General features: G+C 44.0%; 1 protein-coding gene across 1 annotated transcript in view; it reads left to right on the top strand.

The window, feature by feature from the left end:
- The window catches only part of LOC113424465 (cilia- and flagella-associated protein 47), an 851,958-nt gene that overhangs the window by 128,723 nt on the left and 705,909 nt on the right, over nt 1-17,326 (top strand). Inside the window, exons 10-11 of the mRNA XM_087966882.1 lie at nt 1,961-2,120; nt 3,146-3,243. Of these exons, the coding sequence (XP_087823008.1) occupies nt 1,961-2,120; nt 3,146-3,243 (258 nt within the window). The remainder of the gene's footprint in view (nt 1-1,960; nt 2,121-3,145; nt 3,244-17,326) is intronic.

Genomic DNA, 17,326 nt, shown 5'->3' on the forward strand with positions numbered 1-17,326 from the left:
CTGGGTAAGTGTGGCTGGGTGATCATGTGACTGGCTGGGCGTGGCCAACTCGACATCACTCACATCAAGAAGAGCCTCACCTTGCCCAGCCTCTCTTCACCATGCCCGGTCTCTGGAGTGAAAGTATAAAGTGGAAGGCTCAAGGGCTTCCATGTCCCCCATATGAAAGAGACTAAAATGGTATTTAATGCCAAACTCTAGTCTAGGGGAAAGACTATTGCTTATCTTATAGTAATAAGCAGGGGTGGGATTCAAATTCTTAACAACCAGTTTTGTGGGCATGGCCTAATTTGTGGGTGTGGTGATCATGTGACTGGGTGTGGCTAGGTGGTCATGTGACTGGGATGGGGGTGGTTTCAAAAGATTGCTTAAGCTAGTTTGCATTCTATTTAGCTGATTTTATTGTTTCACCTTTTAACATTTTAAATGATTTAATATTAATTTATCTACGCTAGCAGTGTAAACATAGAACAGTGGGGTATAAATATTCAATACCACAAAACTTATTTCCAAACAGTGAACGTTATAAAACAATATTGATGATGTGCTACTGTTAAAGATCATACACTCTGATTGCTCTCTATAATATGATTTACCATTTCTACATAAAAATAGTACTTTTTAAATTTTGCTTTGGCATTTTATGCCTTCATTTTTTGATCATTACTTTCTGTTAATGCCTCTGGTAATTTCCAAAACACAACTTGCATTCTTTAAATAATAAGAAATAAATAGCCATTTTCTGAAATATATCTGAAGTGTTATCTCTCTTCCTTTTTTTAAATAATGTTGAAAAATGCTAATAAGATCTAAGTGACTTTGTCAGAGAAAAACACAAGCAAAATGTTGTGGCCCCGATTCCTGAGCCTATGCTATCAGAGGAAGAAGACCTGGAAGATGAGGAGGAGGAACTGGGAATGCCTTCCTCCCCAGGACCTTCCTCTCTGGCAATGCCTTCCTCCCCGATAATGCCTCAGGTTTCATCAGACAACCGAGAGGAACAGCCTGAGATTAATCAGGAGGAAGGCATATCGGAGCAGCCCCTGACAGGGAGTAAAGAGGAAGAGTGTTGGCTTGATCTTAAGCAGCGTTGTAGGGAGAAACGTGAGCAGCAACATAGGAGGCGTGGGAGGGTCAGAGAATGAGCTGAGTCATTGAGCCACACCCCACAGGGGATAAAAATGGGTGTGTTTTCAGCTGGAACTTTGTACGGGACAAAGTTTAATCTTACTTCAGATTTTCTTCGTGAATGATTTTTGTGGACTGCCTTGTAATTTTCTGTGAGTAGATTTTTATTTGTTATCAGTTCAGACTTGGCAGGCAGAGTGTGTTGGAATGCCAAGGATATTATCAGTTCCAAAGAATTAACTCTGTGAAGTCCGCACCAGCTTGCCTGCCTGTGTTTGTGTGAGTTTGTATTCTTTCAACTTTTGGGAAAGAAGAAAAGTGAGACAGAACACAAAATATCCCCACAAATTATCAATTCCTCAATATTGGATTATTAGTTCCTAGAATAACAAATCATTCCTCTACCTAGACCTGTGATGGGAAACCTATGGCACACGTGCCAGAGGTGGCACACAGAGTCCTCTCAGAGAACACGCGTGCCATCACCAGCTGCTCTTCTGGTTTCTGGTGCACACAAAATGGTCTGACATGGCCTGAAAAACTGCCAAAAACGGCCTGAAAAACCACCCAAAAACGGTCCCTAAAACACCCAAAAAACAGGCATGTATGCACTAGGCACACACATGCACATACATGCATGCATATTCTCATTTGGGCATTCGGTGCCGTAAAGGTTCGCCATCACTGTGATAGTGGATTTTTTTTAGTGGAAAAGGGGTTCTTTATAAACAATTGTGTTTCCTTTTATGCTGCATATTGTTAAAATATGTAAATTAAGAGTAAATTAGTAGACAAACCAATTATTAATGCTGTTTAATTTTCTGCTTTTTAGGAATAATTTTACCTCAAAAAAGCAAGCTTGATATTCCTATATTATTTGCCCCTCTTTCTATGAAATTCTATGAAACTTTTCTTGTTATTGAAGTTAAGAAAATAGATGAAGAAAACTGGATTTATGATGACACATTTGAATTAAGGGAAGCAGTAAACAGGTATTTTAATCATTAGATATCCATAAGTAATGTTGGTTTAAATTTGAAATCATTATGTGAATGTAGTTGATAAATTTATTTAATAATTTATATAATTAAATAATAATTATTTAATAATTAATATAGAATATTTCACACATTAAATTTGAACAAGTATAGGACATGTTAAGAATTTCATTATATAAAACTTAAAAGATAATTCTGTACTGCCTAAAATTATTAGACTGTATAAGTATATCAAAATCAGTTTTGGTTATATGATCAGACAACTCTTTCATAAGATTTGTCAGCTACCCAAGAGAGTATGGATACTTTTTAGCCAAATTGCCATCTTTGCTGTTTTAAGCAAATTAAAGCATGCCTGATCTAATTATTAATTGCGGGAGTCAATATCTCTGTTATAAATAACCTGTGCTTTGCTACAAAACTATGTGATCAGGCTTAGTTTTTGGGAAGGAAAATAAGGGGGGAAATGTACTTCTTCCTACCAGCATCCATTGGTATTCATCTGGCTAGCGTCCTGTCAGTGTGTGAGAGTTGAGGGCTGTTTGGAAACTGAAACAATATTTGCTGTGTGAGCAAGAAGGAGACAGCAAGGAGTCTGGGCATGGCTTAGCTAAACTGTTCTGTTAAAGCTGGTTGCTGCTGTAAAACTGAAACTCCTCTCCTCTGCTTGTGTTTTGCATTTGGAACAGATTTCTTTTCAGATGGGGAGGGGGAGTAGAACTCCTTAACATCAGAGCATATTAATATTAATATACAAAATGCTAATGTTCCAAAGGTCATTTTGAAATCCTTTCTCAGTGAGCACCTAAAAGCCAAGAGGAACCTACGTGCCAAATTTCAAGTTTGTAGGCTTTACAGGTCTGGAGATTTTGTGATGATGCATGAGTGATATTTTGCTTTTATATGCAAGAGATACAAGAAATTTCAAACAAGTGTTAAATAGATAGATAAGGCCACAAAGTAATTATTGTACTAGATTTTTTTAAGTGATAATATTAATATTTGCTTATATTTCTTAGCCAAACTGTAATAATAAAGGATGAAGAACTTAAAGGACTTCGTTGGATCTACCCAATTTATGGAATTCCTGAAGCTCCACCCAATGAATCATCTCCAGGTATCAATGAGCAATTACATTAAAATTGGGTTGAAGAAAATGAAAAAAAACATTCTCTAGCTATGATCCAAGCTAAAATAAACAGAATAGTAGATAAAGAGAACTTAGCACAAACAATCAAATTATCAAGTAAATTACAATTGCTATTATAACCAATAAGTTCCTTCTTGTGGTATAGTCAAGAAATGTGGTTTTGTGTACAGCATGCATATCCCATTCAATATGTAATAGGGCTTGAAAAACTGCTATTGTCCTGGAAAACTGGAAGATAACTCAGGATTGCCAAAGTAATTCCATACAAATGAAACTCTCTCCAACTATCATTGCCTCTACTACTTTTTCAGCAGTTTCTTTGACAGTAGTTTATGCAGAAAGGAGAATAGCTAAACACATTTTCCCCTCTGTTTGGCATTTACTGTTTCAAAAAGAGAAAAATTAGCAGGTTGGAGAAGAGAAACTTCTCTTTCTCCCTATTACAATAGATGAAATAATAGTATGCAAGGATTGAGGCTGATGGAAATTAGAAAGTAGATACAGGAGGTTAGTTATTCTCTATTTTGAATTTAAATACAATTTAAATAATAATTTAGGCATAATATGAGAATTTGAGAATTTATAATTTGCCAATCCACAATTATGCATTAAGAATTTTCCATGAATAACAATCATTGGAGATTTTAATTTATTAACTTTAATGTAATGAGAGACTTGAAGCATAGCCAACACTATCTTGGATCATTGCTGCCATCTCATTACCTTAGAGCAGGGGTGTCAAATTCACATCATCACGGCAGCTTCACATCAGGACTTATTTCCCCCTTCGCTAAACCAGGCATGGGCATGGCCAGTGTGTGACACATCCGGCCCGCAGGCCAGGAGTTTGACAGCGCTTCCTTAGAGTGTCAAATCAATTGTATCTTAGCATGAAAAAGCTGAACCAAGAATACTGAAGGTATTGTTTGATATGGCACTTTTCCTAAGTGCAGTTGGCTCTGCCCTACATAATTTACTGCCCACTTATGACCCTGTTTCCCCCTCCTCCTAGGGCAGTGGTGGCTAACCTTTTTGGGCTCCTGTGCCAAAAATTGTGCGCGCACTTGCATTCTCGCACTCGTGTGAGAAGAAGGCAATGCATGCCCCCCCTGCCCCGTATGCATGCATGAGCAATCCCCCCCCGCTGCCATGCACTTACCTGCACTGCATCTCACAGCTGATTTTCGGCCAGTTTGAGGTCTTTTTCAGCCTCCCAGAAGCTTCAGGAAGGCTTCTGCAGGCTTTTCAGGACAAAAACTAGGCCCATTTTGTTACTTCCTGTTTTTCTGGAGGCCAAAAAAAACCTCAAACTGGCCAAAAATCAGCTGTGAGGTGCACGCATGCACAGTAAGTTTGCCTGCAGCTCACGTGCTGGCATACATGGCTCTGCATGCCACCTGTAGCATGCGTGTCATAGGTTCACCATCACGGTCCTAGGGTGTGTCATAAATCACATTCTCCAATGGAGCACTTTTGCGGGCTGTAGAAAACACCTCTAGAATGTGCTTCTGGTCATAGCAACTGAACTGCTCCATCAGATCTCCCCCCTCCTTCTTATTGCAACTCGAGAGCAGGCCAGGAATGCTTTACGAGTTGACATTTGTCTCCCCTCACTTCCTAAAGGTGACCTGCGCAAAGCAAAAACAATTTGAGTATAGGTATAGAATTTAGGGGTGCAATCCTCCCCCAGCCTTGTTTGGATTTTCTGCATGGAATTTTGCTATAATGCCTGGATGTTCCTACTCTTTACCCAAGATGCCTCTGATAAGGTGTTGTCCTTCCACTTGATTAAGTATTGGAGTTTTCTCCTGTGCCACCTCGAATCGAGGATTTGCTGCACCTCATAATGGGTTTGGCCCCCTATGATCATGGGGCCTGGGGGCTCACAGGGAGCAGCCTCAGTGTTGATCCAACCACAGGTTTTAAGAGACTACAGGTTTTAAGAGATCATTTTTTCATTGTGGCACAGATGGTGCAACTTTTCACATAACTGTCAACATCTTTCATTATGCCAGGCCACCAGAATTGCCTCCATGCTAAGTGTAAAGTCTTTAAGAACCCGAAGTGGCCTGCTGGTTTGTCGTTGTGGCTCCTCTGGAGGATTAGGGTGTGTAGGGATTCTGGGACATAGAGTTTCATTCCCTTCCATGCTAGGTCATCTCTTTTTGTCAAGATGTGTTGGTTGTCTTGGAAACAGAGGTCTGCCAGCAGTTTGCTTTTGAGTTTCATGATTAGATCACTTCCTGGTCGTGGCATTGTCACCTGGTGGTTACTTGAGCAGCTATTTGGGCAGAGGGGATTATAGCATCTACTATCTTCTCCTGTTTGCATTTGTACTGGGGCATGCAGGAGAGGGCATCAACTAGAAAGTTCTGTCCCCTGGGTTGTGCTTTAGCATGAAGTCGAACCGATTGAAGTATTGAGCCCAGCGGACTTGTTTGGGTGACAGTTTTCACGGGATCCTAAGGGCCTCCAGATTTTTATGGTCGGTCCAGACTCCAAAGGCCTCTGCCCCCCTTCCAGTAGGCAGTGCCAGGTTAACAGTGCCCATCTCACCACGAAAGTCTCTTTTTCCCGTGCAGCCCATTGCCTCTCTGTGTCTGTGAGTTTGCAGGAAATGTGAGGCGCAGGGCTGTAGGTTTCCTTGGCTATTTCTTTGGAGTAGCACAGCTCCCACTGCCATGTCACTGGCATCTGCTTGGATGATGAAGGGTTATTCATGTTGGGATGCTTCAGCACTGGTTCTTTTGCAAACAGTTCTTTCAGTGTTTCTGTGATGACCCAGGGCGTGGCACAAAGACAACACAGTTACATAAGTAAGAAAAGTCCCTTTAATACCTCCAACTTTGCCCCCAATGTCCAGTTAACTTTGGCTGGAGAAAAAACTCTCCCAAGAACAGTCTTTAAGTGGAGGAAATTCAGTCCAAAAAACAAAGTACATATAAACTGTAAATAAAAATCCACAAAAACCACGCTGCAGCAATTAATTGGACAGGGCAGGATAAGGAATTGCAGACTTCAAAGGCCAACAAAACACACACAGTTGGGAAGATGCCACGAACCCAGATAAGCCTCAACCATAAAAGATAATTCATGATTTGCTTCCCACAAGTTGCTGTGTGCAAACTCCCTTTAAAAACACTGTGTTTCCAGCTGTAGTTAATGAAGGGAATTTCTTTCCCTTCCTTTCCTCCCACATAAGCCATGCAACTCATGTTGCTCCCCTTTCCATTCTTCCCTGCATGCCCTAGGATGAAGAGGGGGTGAGCCTGAATCTTCCTCTGAATTCCCTCTGCCTTGTTCTATCTCTCCCCTGCTCTGCCCAGCCGAATTTTGCCCTTCCCCAGTTTCTTCCACAGCCACTGGAGCCACACTCCCACTCCCTGTCAGCTGCTCAGCCTTCCCCCTCGGAATTAGATTCTGACGGGGCATGACAGTTTCAAATGCCTTTTGGCAGGTTAGGTCCCACTGTAAGGGTTGTCCCAGGCAGAGTTTCATTCCTGGGCTCCCTGTCTTTAGGAGGTCTGTCATGGGTTTGGCAATCTTCGCAAAGGAGGGGATGAATTGCTGATAGATGTTTGTGAACCCTAAGAAGCTTTGTAGCTGTCTGCAGGTGCAAGGATGCTTCCAGCCTAGGACGGGTTGTACTTTGGCAGGATCCATCTCTATTCCCTCATTTAACACCCGGTAGCCCAGGTGGCCTAGCTGTGCATGGTGGAATTCACATTTTGATAGCTTGATGTACAGGTTGGCTTCCAGAAGTTTTCTCAGTACCTGATGCACCAAGGGTACATGGTTGTCCATAGTCGCAGTGTAGATGAGGATATTGTTCAGGTAGATGAGAACGCCCTTATAGAGGTGCTCATGAAGCACCTCGTTTATTGAATGAAACCCGCGGGGCACCTTGCAGTCTGAAAGGCATCACTTTGAATTGGAAGCTCCCTAGGAGCAGTTGAATGCATTCATCTCCCTCTCTGATACTCAGTAGTATGCTTCTCTGAGGTCTAATTTGGTAAAAACTTTTCCCTTGGCCAGGTGGCATGTCCTTCATGAGAGGGAGGAAGTATAGGTTGTGTACACACACACTGTTTATGCCTCTAAAATCTATGCATAATCTCATAGTTCCATCTTTTTTCTCTTTGAACAGGACTGGGGCTGCGACCCATGGCTTGGCTGGCTTGATGAACCCCCTTGCTAGGTTTTTGTATATGTATTTGCGCATTTCTTGCATTTCCTGGGGTGTCATGATGTACAGTTTGGGCTTGGGTAGTTTTGCCCCAGGGATTATTTCAATGACACAGTCTGTCATTGGAGAGGCAGGACGTTGCACTCGGCCTCGCTGAATAACCTCGGGATCTGTTCGGCCTCTGGAGTTTTGTCAGAAATGGCTTCCAGTTCTTCTGGTGGGCCCTTTGGGAGGGTATCCCTGCATTGGCGGTGCTTTTATCTGCTGGTGGGGAGGAGGTTGGGGTCCCCTTACTATCCTCAGTCTGTAGCTGCCCCCTTGCCACCAGATGGTCAATCCCCACTTGTCCAGCCAGGAGAGTCCCAATATGACTGTGTCTGTCATTTTTAGGGGCTATTATGAATCAAATTACTTCCAAGTGATATGCTAGCTCTAACCTCACTGGTTCAGTCAGATGGGTGGCATAGGCTTCCCCCAATAGGGACCCATCAACCTGTTCGAACCAGATTGGGTGGGCCAGTCTTTTCGCTCTGATGCCCAATTTCAGGACCGTAGTTAAGTTGATCAAGCATCTAGTGCATCTAGAGTCTATTAGGACTTGAAAAGTCCTGTGGATTCCTTTTTTGGGGAACTGTTAGGCATGTTGGAAAGACAAAAGGGTGAACTGGTTCACTCACCATTGGGTCATTTTAGCCCTCGTCCTCGCTGCTGTAGGATTCTGGTGACTGGTCATAATTGCCTGGGGTTCCCCCCTTTTCGGCTGGGTGGGGAGGGAGCTCTGCAGCCTGGAAGGCCTTCTGGGAAGTGTTGATGACGCACTTGGGGCCTCGTTCCAGTCATGCCCTGGATGGTAGCTCTGGCCTTCGTTTCGGGGCTGGGGTTGCAGTAACATTCCCCCCCCCAGAAAACTCTTATTATATATCTCATGTATGATTGTATTTATCCAGTCCAAATCAATCTGTAATTCTACATTCCTCCATTTCTTCTATTTTTGCATTCCAATCACATTATAGTAGTTTTACATCCTTTCTTGATGTTGCATTTATCATTTCTTGCAAATTATTGAGGAAACAATTGTTGCACCTTGTAATTACCTACCTACCTACCTACCCACCTAATAGATACTAATTATAAAATATATGACCTTGTCATTTATTAAATTTTAGTCAAACATATACAGTTGTGCTCATAAGTTTACATACCCTGGCAGAATTTATGATTTCTTGGCCATATTTCAGAGAACATGAATGATAATACAAAAACTTTTCTTTCACTCATGGTTAGTGGTTGGCTTTTATTATCAATCAACTAAGTTTTCTGTTTAAATTATAATGACAACAGAAACTGTCCAAATGACCCTGATCAAAAGTTTACATACCCTGGTGATTTTGGCCTGATAACATGCACACAGGTTGGCACAAAGGGGTTTGAATGGTTATTAAAGGTAACCATCCTCATCTGTGGCAAGGGTGGGATTCTACCAGTTCGGGCTGGTTCAGGAGAACCGGATGTTAATTGTACATCCTGTTTGACAAACCAGTAGTTCCGAAGACCAGCTGGCCCCACCCAGCCTGCCCCACCCCACCCTTCCCAGAAGTCGCCATGCGCCTGGTTCTGGCTCCCAGGTAAGTGGAAGCTTGCAAAGCCAAAAATGGGGCAGGGAGGGGGGGTGGATGTGGGGTGTGGGGGGGTGCCCCCCACCCCTTCCCCCCATGCTGTTTTGGGTCTTCTAAGGCTCCAGGGAAAGGCAAACTAATCACCTAATTGAGCAGCCCATTTTTAGCATAGCAAGGCTCCCTGGAGCCTCAGGAGACCCAAAATGGCACATAGGGAGGGCGCGCCTGGGAGGGAGGGCGGGGGTGGGTGGGGGCACGCCATTTTGGGTCTCCTGAGGCTCTAGGGAAGCTTGCTAGGCTAAAAACGGCCTTTTTTTTGCTTTGGGGGGTGCAGGAGGAGTGCTGCCTGTCACACACCCCTGGCCACGCCCACCCAGCCGGTGATTAGGGCAGAGAACGGGCTGCTCAATTAGATGATTAGTTTGCCTCTCTCACCCGAGGGCTGCCTGCTCTCCCTCCCACCAGTCAGCATGTGAGGGCTTCATTCAGTTTGTTTCTGCCCTCAAACAGGAAAGATTCTCCGGCAGCTGTGCTTGCAATTGCCTTGAAACAACTGAGTTCCAGGTCCTTCCTCCTCCTGCTCCTTTTGATATGCCTGCTTCTGCCTCCTCCTCGTCCTCCTGCTTCCTGTTTCTCCTGCTACCTCTTTTTCCTTCTTCTTCCCCACTTTCCCCCTCTCCTCCCAGCATTGCAACTGGGCTTGCGTTCCCTTCCTGCACCTCTCCAAGTTTGCAAGACAAACATGCAGCAGCCCAACTTGCAACCAAGTGCTTTCCCAAAGCCTTGTTAGAGGAAAACAAGGTACATGTGTGTGTGTGTGTGGGGGGGAAATATCACCTTAAGTGCTGGGTCTATCGTTTGCACCAAGACTGCTGACCGAGTCTCTCTCTGTCTCTGCCTCTCCCCCTCCCCTCCCCCTCCTTCTCTCTTTTGAATGGTTTTGTCAGCACTTCTTCAACTTGCTGGATCTTCGGTTTATCTTGCTGGAAGGGTAAGAATTGTCCCTTCTCCCCACCCCCACCCCTTTCTTCCCACACTCTTAGAAGAAAGTCACAGGTCTAATTTGGAAGAGAATCACTGTGCTGAACCATTGAAAAGTGCAGGTGGTGGTCATTTACCCTCTTCCTGCTTTCCTGGGTCTTTGATTGGTGGTTTCCTCTAGAGCAGGGGTGGGCAAACTACGGCCTGCGGGCCACATCCGGCCCGTTGGTCTGTCCAATGGGGCCCGCCCCTGAAAAAAAATTGCTGGGCGTGGCGTATTGCCCTGTGCTGCGTGGCCCCCAAAGCTGCAAAACAGTGCAGAGCGATCTAGGGGTAGGAAAGAAAAGAAATTTGCAAAGGCCTCGGCTGGGAGTTCGAAATCACCTTCGAGTGCGACCTCTCCGAAGGTGAGTCCCCGCCGATCCCCTTTTTTTCCGGGGCTTCCAGGCTTAAACTTTGCAAAGGCAAAGCTTGCAGGCTGGAGCGTCTTCCCGCCGAGGAGCGGGAAGGGTTCCACCCGGCGGGCGGGGCGGGCTGCTTGGAGCCACCTAAAGCTGGGCCGCTGCTGGTGGAGCCTTGCCCTGCCTTGGTGCCCCGTTTCCCGGCTCAGCAGTCCTGCTCGGGCGGCACTTTAAAAGCCTGCTCCCAGCACCCGAGCAACTTCCCAGCAACTTTTGGCTTCCTTGTAACTCGCGGGCGCTCGCGCCTGGCCCCGAGCTGCGCGTCAGAGGGGAAGCCCGGTGGGTGGGCAGGCTGCTTGGAGGAGGCGACCCGGTGGTGCTCCGGCAGCAACAACAGGCAGTTTCGCCCGGGCTCCGCTCAGGTGTCCGGCTGGGGCTGTCAGGAGTTGCTACTGCCGGCACAGCTCCGTGCGGCTCCAGTCCTGCGTTGCCTTGGGAAGGAAAAGGCAAAACCAGGAGCTGCTGAGCCTGAGCCTCCGGTGCCGCTGCTCCCGTTGCAAAGCACCGCCGCGGCTCTTCCTTTTTGCCTTTCCCTTCCCGAGGCAACGCAGGACTGGAGCCGCGCCGGCGGTAGCAACTCCTGACTCAGGGGGCCTCCGAGGGGAGGGGAAGGAGGAGAAGAGGGGGGTAAGGGGGGGCGATTCCCAAAAAATCTTGTGCTGACCCGGCCCGTCTGTCAAATTTTAAAAGTCAATGCGGCCCCCGAGCCAAAAAGTTTGCCCACCCCTGCTCTAGAGCAAAAGCAGAGAGTCTCTTCCAGTGAAGATTTCTCTGTGTCTTCTAATTTTCTTCCAAAGCAGAACAAAAAAAGCCTCTTCCTATGAAGGCTTTTCCAGTTCTTTATTCTGATTTTCTCCAGGAGCAAAATAAAGCCCTTTCTAGTGAAATCTTCCTTGTGTGTTTATTCTGATTTTCTCCTGGATTGGAGCAAAATCATCTGGTGGCAGGCTTTAAGTAACAATCCCACACTCCATGCGTGGCCCACCCACTATTTAATTTACACTTCTGTTTGTGCTTCTTTCCCAAACTGTATACTTTTCTCCCCCCTCCTCCCACTCTCTCTCTGTCTCTCTCTCTCTCACACACACACAGGTCCATGGTAAAATTGTCTACCATGAAACCAGTCCCTAGTGCCAGAAAGGTTGGGGACCTCTGAATTAGACCATCCAGGGGAGCCCTTTTAAGAATTATAACAGAAAAGTAACTAACTTAGCTCTGATCCTAAACCAGAGGTCCCCAAACTTGGCAACTTTAAGACTTGTGGACTTCAACTCCCAGAATTCTGGGAGTTGAAGTCCACAAATCTTAAAATTGCCAAGTTTGGAGACCTCTGTCCTAACTGCTAAAACTGCTGCATATAAAAAACAGGAGCTCTGATCAACTATCACAGCCACATTTTGGATCTGAGTGGAGTTCCTGGGAAAGGTGTCAGAATAACACTTAGAAGGGACCTTGGGGGAAACCCTATACCAGTGGTCGCCAACTGATGGGCCGTGGTCCACTGATGGGCTGTGAGAAAATGTTGGTGGGCCGCAGAGAAATCTCACCCCCAGAGCACCCCCCCCAAAGCAATTAATCCAGGCTGCGCAGAAACACAAGGCTACACCGCCCACATGGCCCGCGGGAACCCTCCCCACCCACTCCTTACCCGGTAAACTTGCCTGCTAAATTGCTATTTTTCCTTTTTCCGACCATCATCTGTTCTGCTGTGCTGGGAGATTTAGATTAGCTAGGAAGCAGGAAATGGTTGGATTTCTTGCTTTCTAGCTTGTCTTTAGATCTTTGGCTCTGCTTTTAAGTACAGCCGAAACTTAGGACTGAAGGTTTGCTTGCAAGCAAGTTCAGTGCAGACTCATGGCAAGCAAATTCAGTGCAGATTCACAGCAAGCAAATTTGAGAGACTTAGTTAGCCGATGGCAGATAGATAGATCACTGAATTATTCTGTGAGCAACTCAATCTGCCTGCTTTGCCTGATTTTGGGTAAAAGTTGCTCTTTTTTAATAAAAACATTCAATATTTACATACATGGTGTGTTGTGAATTAATTTTGTGAGTTTGCATGCAAGCAAATTTTATGTGACAGACTGAGCTAGCCAATGGCAGATAGATTTCTGAATGAATCTGTGATTCTGTGAGCAACTCAATCTGCCTGCCTGCTTTGCATGATTTTGGGTAAAAGTTGCACTTTTTAATAAAAAATTCAATATTTATAGAAATATTTATAATATTTACATACAAGCCATGCCCAGCCAATCACATGACCACCAAGCCACACCCACACATTAGGCCATACCCATAGAACCAGTTAGTGGTCCTTGGGATCTAAAATTATGAGTTTGGTGGTCCCTGAGGTCCAAAAGGTTGGTGACCCCTGCCCTATACCATTTCAGAGAAATGGCTGTCCAGTCTTTTCTTAAAAACCTCCAGTGTTGGAGCACCCAGAACTTCTGGAGACAAGCAGGTCCACTGGTTAATTGTTCTCACGGTCAGGAAGTTTCTTAGTTTTACATTGCTTCTCTCTTTGTTCAGTTACCATCCATTGCTTCTTGTTTTGCCTTCTGCTTCTTTGGAAAATACATTGCCCCCCCTTCTTTCTGGCAGCCCCTTAAAAGCCTGTTGCCTATCACACTCATACATGTGAGCCATTTCCTCCTTTCAGTGGTCCATGAAAGTATATCTATAGCAGGGGTCACCAACCTTTTGGACCTCAGGGACCACCAAACTCATTATTTTAAATCCCAGGGACCACTAACCAGTTCTGTGGGTATGGCCTAATTTGTGGGTGTGGCTTCATGGTCATGTGACTGGCTGGGCATGGCTTGTATGTAAATATTATAAATATTTATATAAATATTGATTTTTTTTATAAAAAAGAGCAACTTTTACCCAAAATCAGGCAAAGCAGGCAGGCAGATTGAGTTGCTCATAGAATCATTCAGTGATCTATCTATCTGCCATCGGCTAGCTTAGTCTCACATAAAATTTGCTTACTGTGTCCTAAGGGAGGTTTTGCTGTGCTTTGGCAAAGCAGAGCCAAAGATCTAAAGACTAGCTAGAAAGCAAGAAATCCAACCATTTCCTGCTTCCTAGCTAATCTAAATCTCCCAGCACAGCAGAACAGCTGATAGTCAGAAAAAGGAAAAATAGCAATTTTGCAGGGAAGTTTGCCAGGTAAGGAGTGAATAGGTGGGGAGGGTTCCCGCGGGCCATGTAGGTGTTACAGCCTTGTGTTTCTGCACAGCCTGGATTAATTGCTTTGGGGGGGGGTGCTCTGGGGGTGAGATTAATCTGCGGCCCACCAAAAGTTTCTCGCAGTCCACCAGTTGGCGACCACTGATCTATAGCACATACATAATAAAGTCAAAAAAAGGTGAACAACATTTTTACAGAACTATAGATAAGTTGAGGCTGGGTGTGGCAAGGAATGGTTGGGAAGGGAAGGGCCAGGCAAGGCATCCCTTGATGTGAGTGGCATTGAGTTGGTCATGCCCAGCCAGTCATGTGACCACCAAGTCATGCCCACCCAGCAAGCCACACCCACCCTATATTGCAGTTTTCCTATATTGCAGTTCCTTTAAAAACAACTTTTTCCCTACTGATTGAATCAATGACCCGCATTTTGTGCTTTTGGTCTAGCCCAGGGGTCTGCAACCTTAAACACTCAAAGAGCCATTTGGACCCATTTCCCACAGGAAAAAAACCACTGAGAAGCACAAAACCTGGCTGGGCGTGTCCAACTCTGTTAAGCCTGGATTCCCCAATGGGTGTTAAGGAAAACAAACTAAACAGAACGTGCAGCGAAGTCAGATAGGAAGACAGGTAAATGTGTGAGATACGTTTTCTAGTTAACACGCAGTAAAAATACAGATACGCTTGTGCTATCAAAAATATTGTTTATTTCATTTAAGAATTATAGCATAGTCATAATAAACAGTCCAGTAGTCATATATCATATCAGTCAAGTCTTGTCAGGGATACTCTATTTGCAAAGTCCGTGTTGAATAGCCAATGTCAGTACACTTACAATAAATCAGTCCAATCTTATCTTCTCTCCGTTGAGAAAAATATCAACACTCCTACAAGAACGCAGTCCATCCAGTAATTAGGGATCAGTAAGTCAGAGAGAGCGAGCTGGAATTGCCTCGCTTCTTATATAGTGCTTTTACAACCACACCCTTAATTACATTCTTGCTGTTAAAGTTACACACACTTTAACTAACAAACCATGATACCTTATTTATTATTTTTACCCAAACCAGTTAGGGTAAACAATGTTATCCCTAACATTCTCCCCTTTTGGGTAATAATAATAATATTACAATAATATAACCATTTACACCTTTAAATCATAATTGTCACAACTCTCTTTAAATTTTACAACACCTTGAGCTTTTGTAAACTGGTCTGCAATATTTTCTTCCGTCATGCAGTACTTTAGTTTAATTAGACCATTTTTCACAGATTCTCTAATATTTAAGTATCTTAAATCAGTATGCTTTGATCTAGTCTTTACAGCAATATTAGTAGCTAATTGTATAGCTGCCTGGTTGTCCTCGTATACAATAATAGAATCTTTAACAGTTATACCCATGTCTAATAATAACTGTTTGTACAGAATTAAGTCAGTGCATAGTAATGACAGACATGAAAATTCTGCTTCCATCGTTGACAAGCTAATATGCTGTTGCCTGATTGACCTCCACCCTATTAAAGTCTTACCAAATAATATAGCCATCCCAGATGTTGATTTTCTAGTGTTTATGTCAGTTGCAAAACTTGCATCTGCATAGGCACTAAGATTCAAATCACCTTTTGGCTCTAGATACAATGCATGATGCATTGTTCCTTTAAGATATCTTAAAATTCTCTTTAATGCTTGCCAATGACATTGATGTGGATCATTATTAAATTGTGCCAGGACTTCCGGTGGCAGGACAGGGACGTCCAGAGGTGGAGAAGCCCAGCTGTGGCTTTCGATCACCTCTTCTCGCGTTTGGAGGGATCCCCAGTGGATACACGAAACCCATAGAGCTTCATGTCAGAAAAGAGGACCCCCGGGTTGCTGTTTGGGGGAAGGCAACTCCCCAGCAACGAAGGAAGAGCCTCTAAGACCAGCGCGATTGAGCCAGCCACCAGCTAATGGCGGCTCCAAAGTCCCGTCTGTCACTGAACTGACGAAGCGAAAAGTGACAGCCTGAAAGATCCGAGCTGAAAAGGGCAGAAGGACTACAAAAGCCGTGAGTGAGATTGGTCTGACTCTCCCTCTTTCATTGTGAGTAACAGTGGGGGAAAGCTGGAGACAAGCGGCTAGAAAAGCGATTCGAAAAGTGAAAGGGGGATTAATGCAGACAGAATGGCTCAACACTTAAAATGAAAGTGTGGATTGGAGCGTTTGGAAGAAGATTGTCGAGGAGAGAGGAAGGCGGTGGGATCTTTAAGAAGCTCGGGAGTGGATTGCCATCTGGGATCAGCGCCTGAGAAGACTAGAAGACTAGGGGAGAACTATAGCTGCGAAGGAGGGCAGAGCGAGCTGCAGAGGGCGAGATAGTGGCGCACTGACTTTTATATGTAAGGTCCTCTTCTTTATAGCTACACTGCCTACAAAACTGATTTCTAAAAGGGATCGATTTGAGGCGGATTGTGGACTGACAATTGCTGACAGAAAGGAAGAAGAGGGAAGAAGAAGAAGGAAGAGACAGACGGAATCCTGGTAAAGACTGGTAAAGACTGAATGCTGAGTGCTGACAGCAATTAGTCAGCACTTCCTCCCTCTGCTCCTTCGGTGCGCCCAGGAAGAAAGACTATAAGACTATAACACCAGCCCCAACTCAGACTTGTTTTTCTATGGAACTAATCCCACAGATATGTGTCTAGTGATTCCCTGAAATCTAAAAGACCCTTCTCTTCCCGCACCCTTTCTCTCTCCCTTTCTCTCTTAGTCTTTCCTTTCTCTCTATAACAATTATAAATATAGATGTAAAGGCAAACTGCTTATTATTGTTATTAGGGTTTACTGATTAGAGTCTTTTGAATATACAAAAATTTGAAGGTCTGTTAAATTGGGTTGACTTAGATTAACTGGAACCTTGAATATTAATTACATTATAGGACAAAGGTATATACAGAGTGAGAAATTTTAGAGTTGTTTGTTAGCTGTAAATAAGTTTGATTTGATATGATATTGATTTATTAGGGGTTAAATATAATTAATGAATTTTGGTATATGAACTTAGTATAGAGAACAATATATAATACTTAATATATAATATTTGATAATATTCTATTTATAGTATGTGATAACACTTTATTGAATTGGAATTTAAAGTGCCTAAGCGACAAATTGGGTCGAAGAAAGAGATCTAAAATAACTTGGTGTGTAAGCTTAGTAAATAGACTTGCAATCACATTTAAAGGGCTATTACATCGAATGGTGATTTGGGAAAATATTCTTAACATTATCCAATTGCAAAAACAAATCTTATCAGAGATGACTTCCACAACAACCATGGCCCTGAAAACGGGAAGGAAGAACACCCAGACCTTGACGACAACTTTGGCAACTGCCTCCCCAACAACGCAGAAAACTATAGAAGAGACCTTGACAGGAGAAAAACAACCGACCGTCACTAATGCCAATCTGCAAGCGACACTATTATCCCTGCAAGAATCAATGTCTAGAATGCAGGAGATTATGATTAGGAATCACAATGAGACCAGAGCCGATATTAGCGAACTGAAGGAAGAAATGGGGAAATTAAAAGAGGAGATGAGAGCAGATATACAGAAAGTCGAAGATAAGGTGGGGA

Source organism: Notechis scutatus, chromosome 5 (assembly GCF_049901735.1).
Source record: "Notechis scutatus isolate UNSWTSFEM ecotype Mainland chromosome 5, rNotScu1.2, whole genome shotgun sequence".
Taxonomy (NCBI): Eukaryota; Metazoa; Chordata; class Lepidosauria; order Squamata; family Elapidae; genus Notechis; species Notechis scutatus.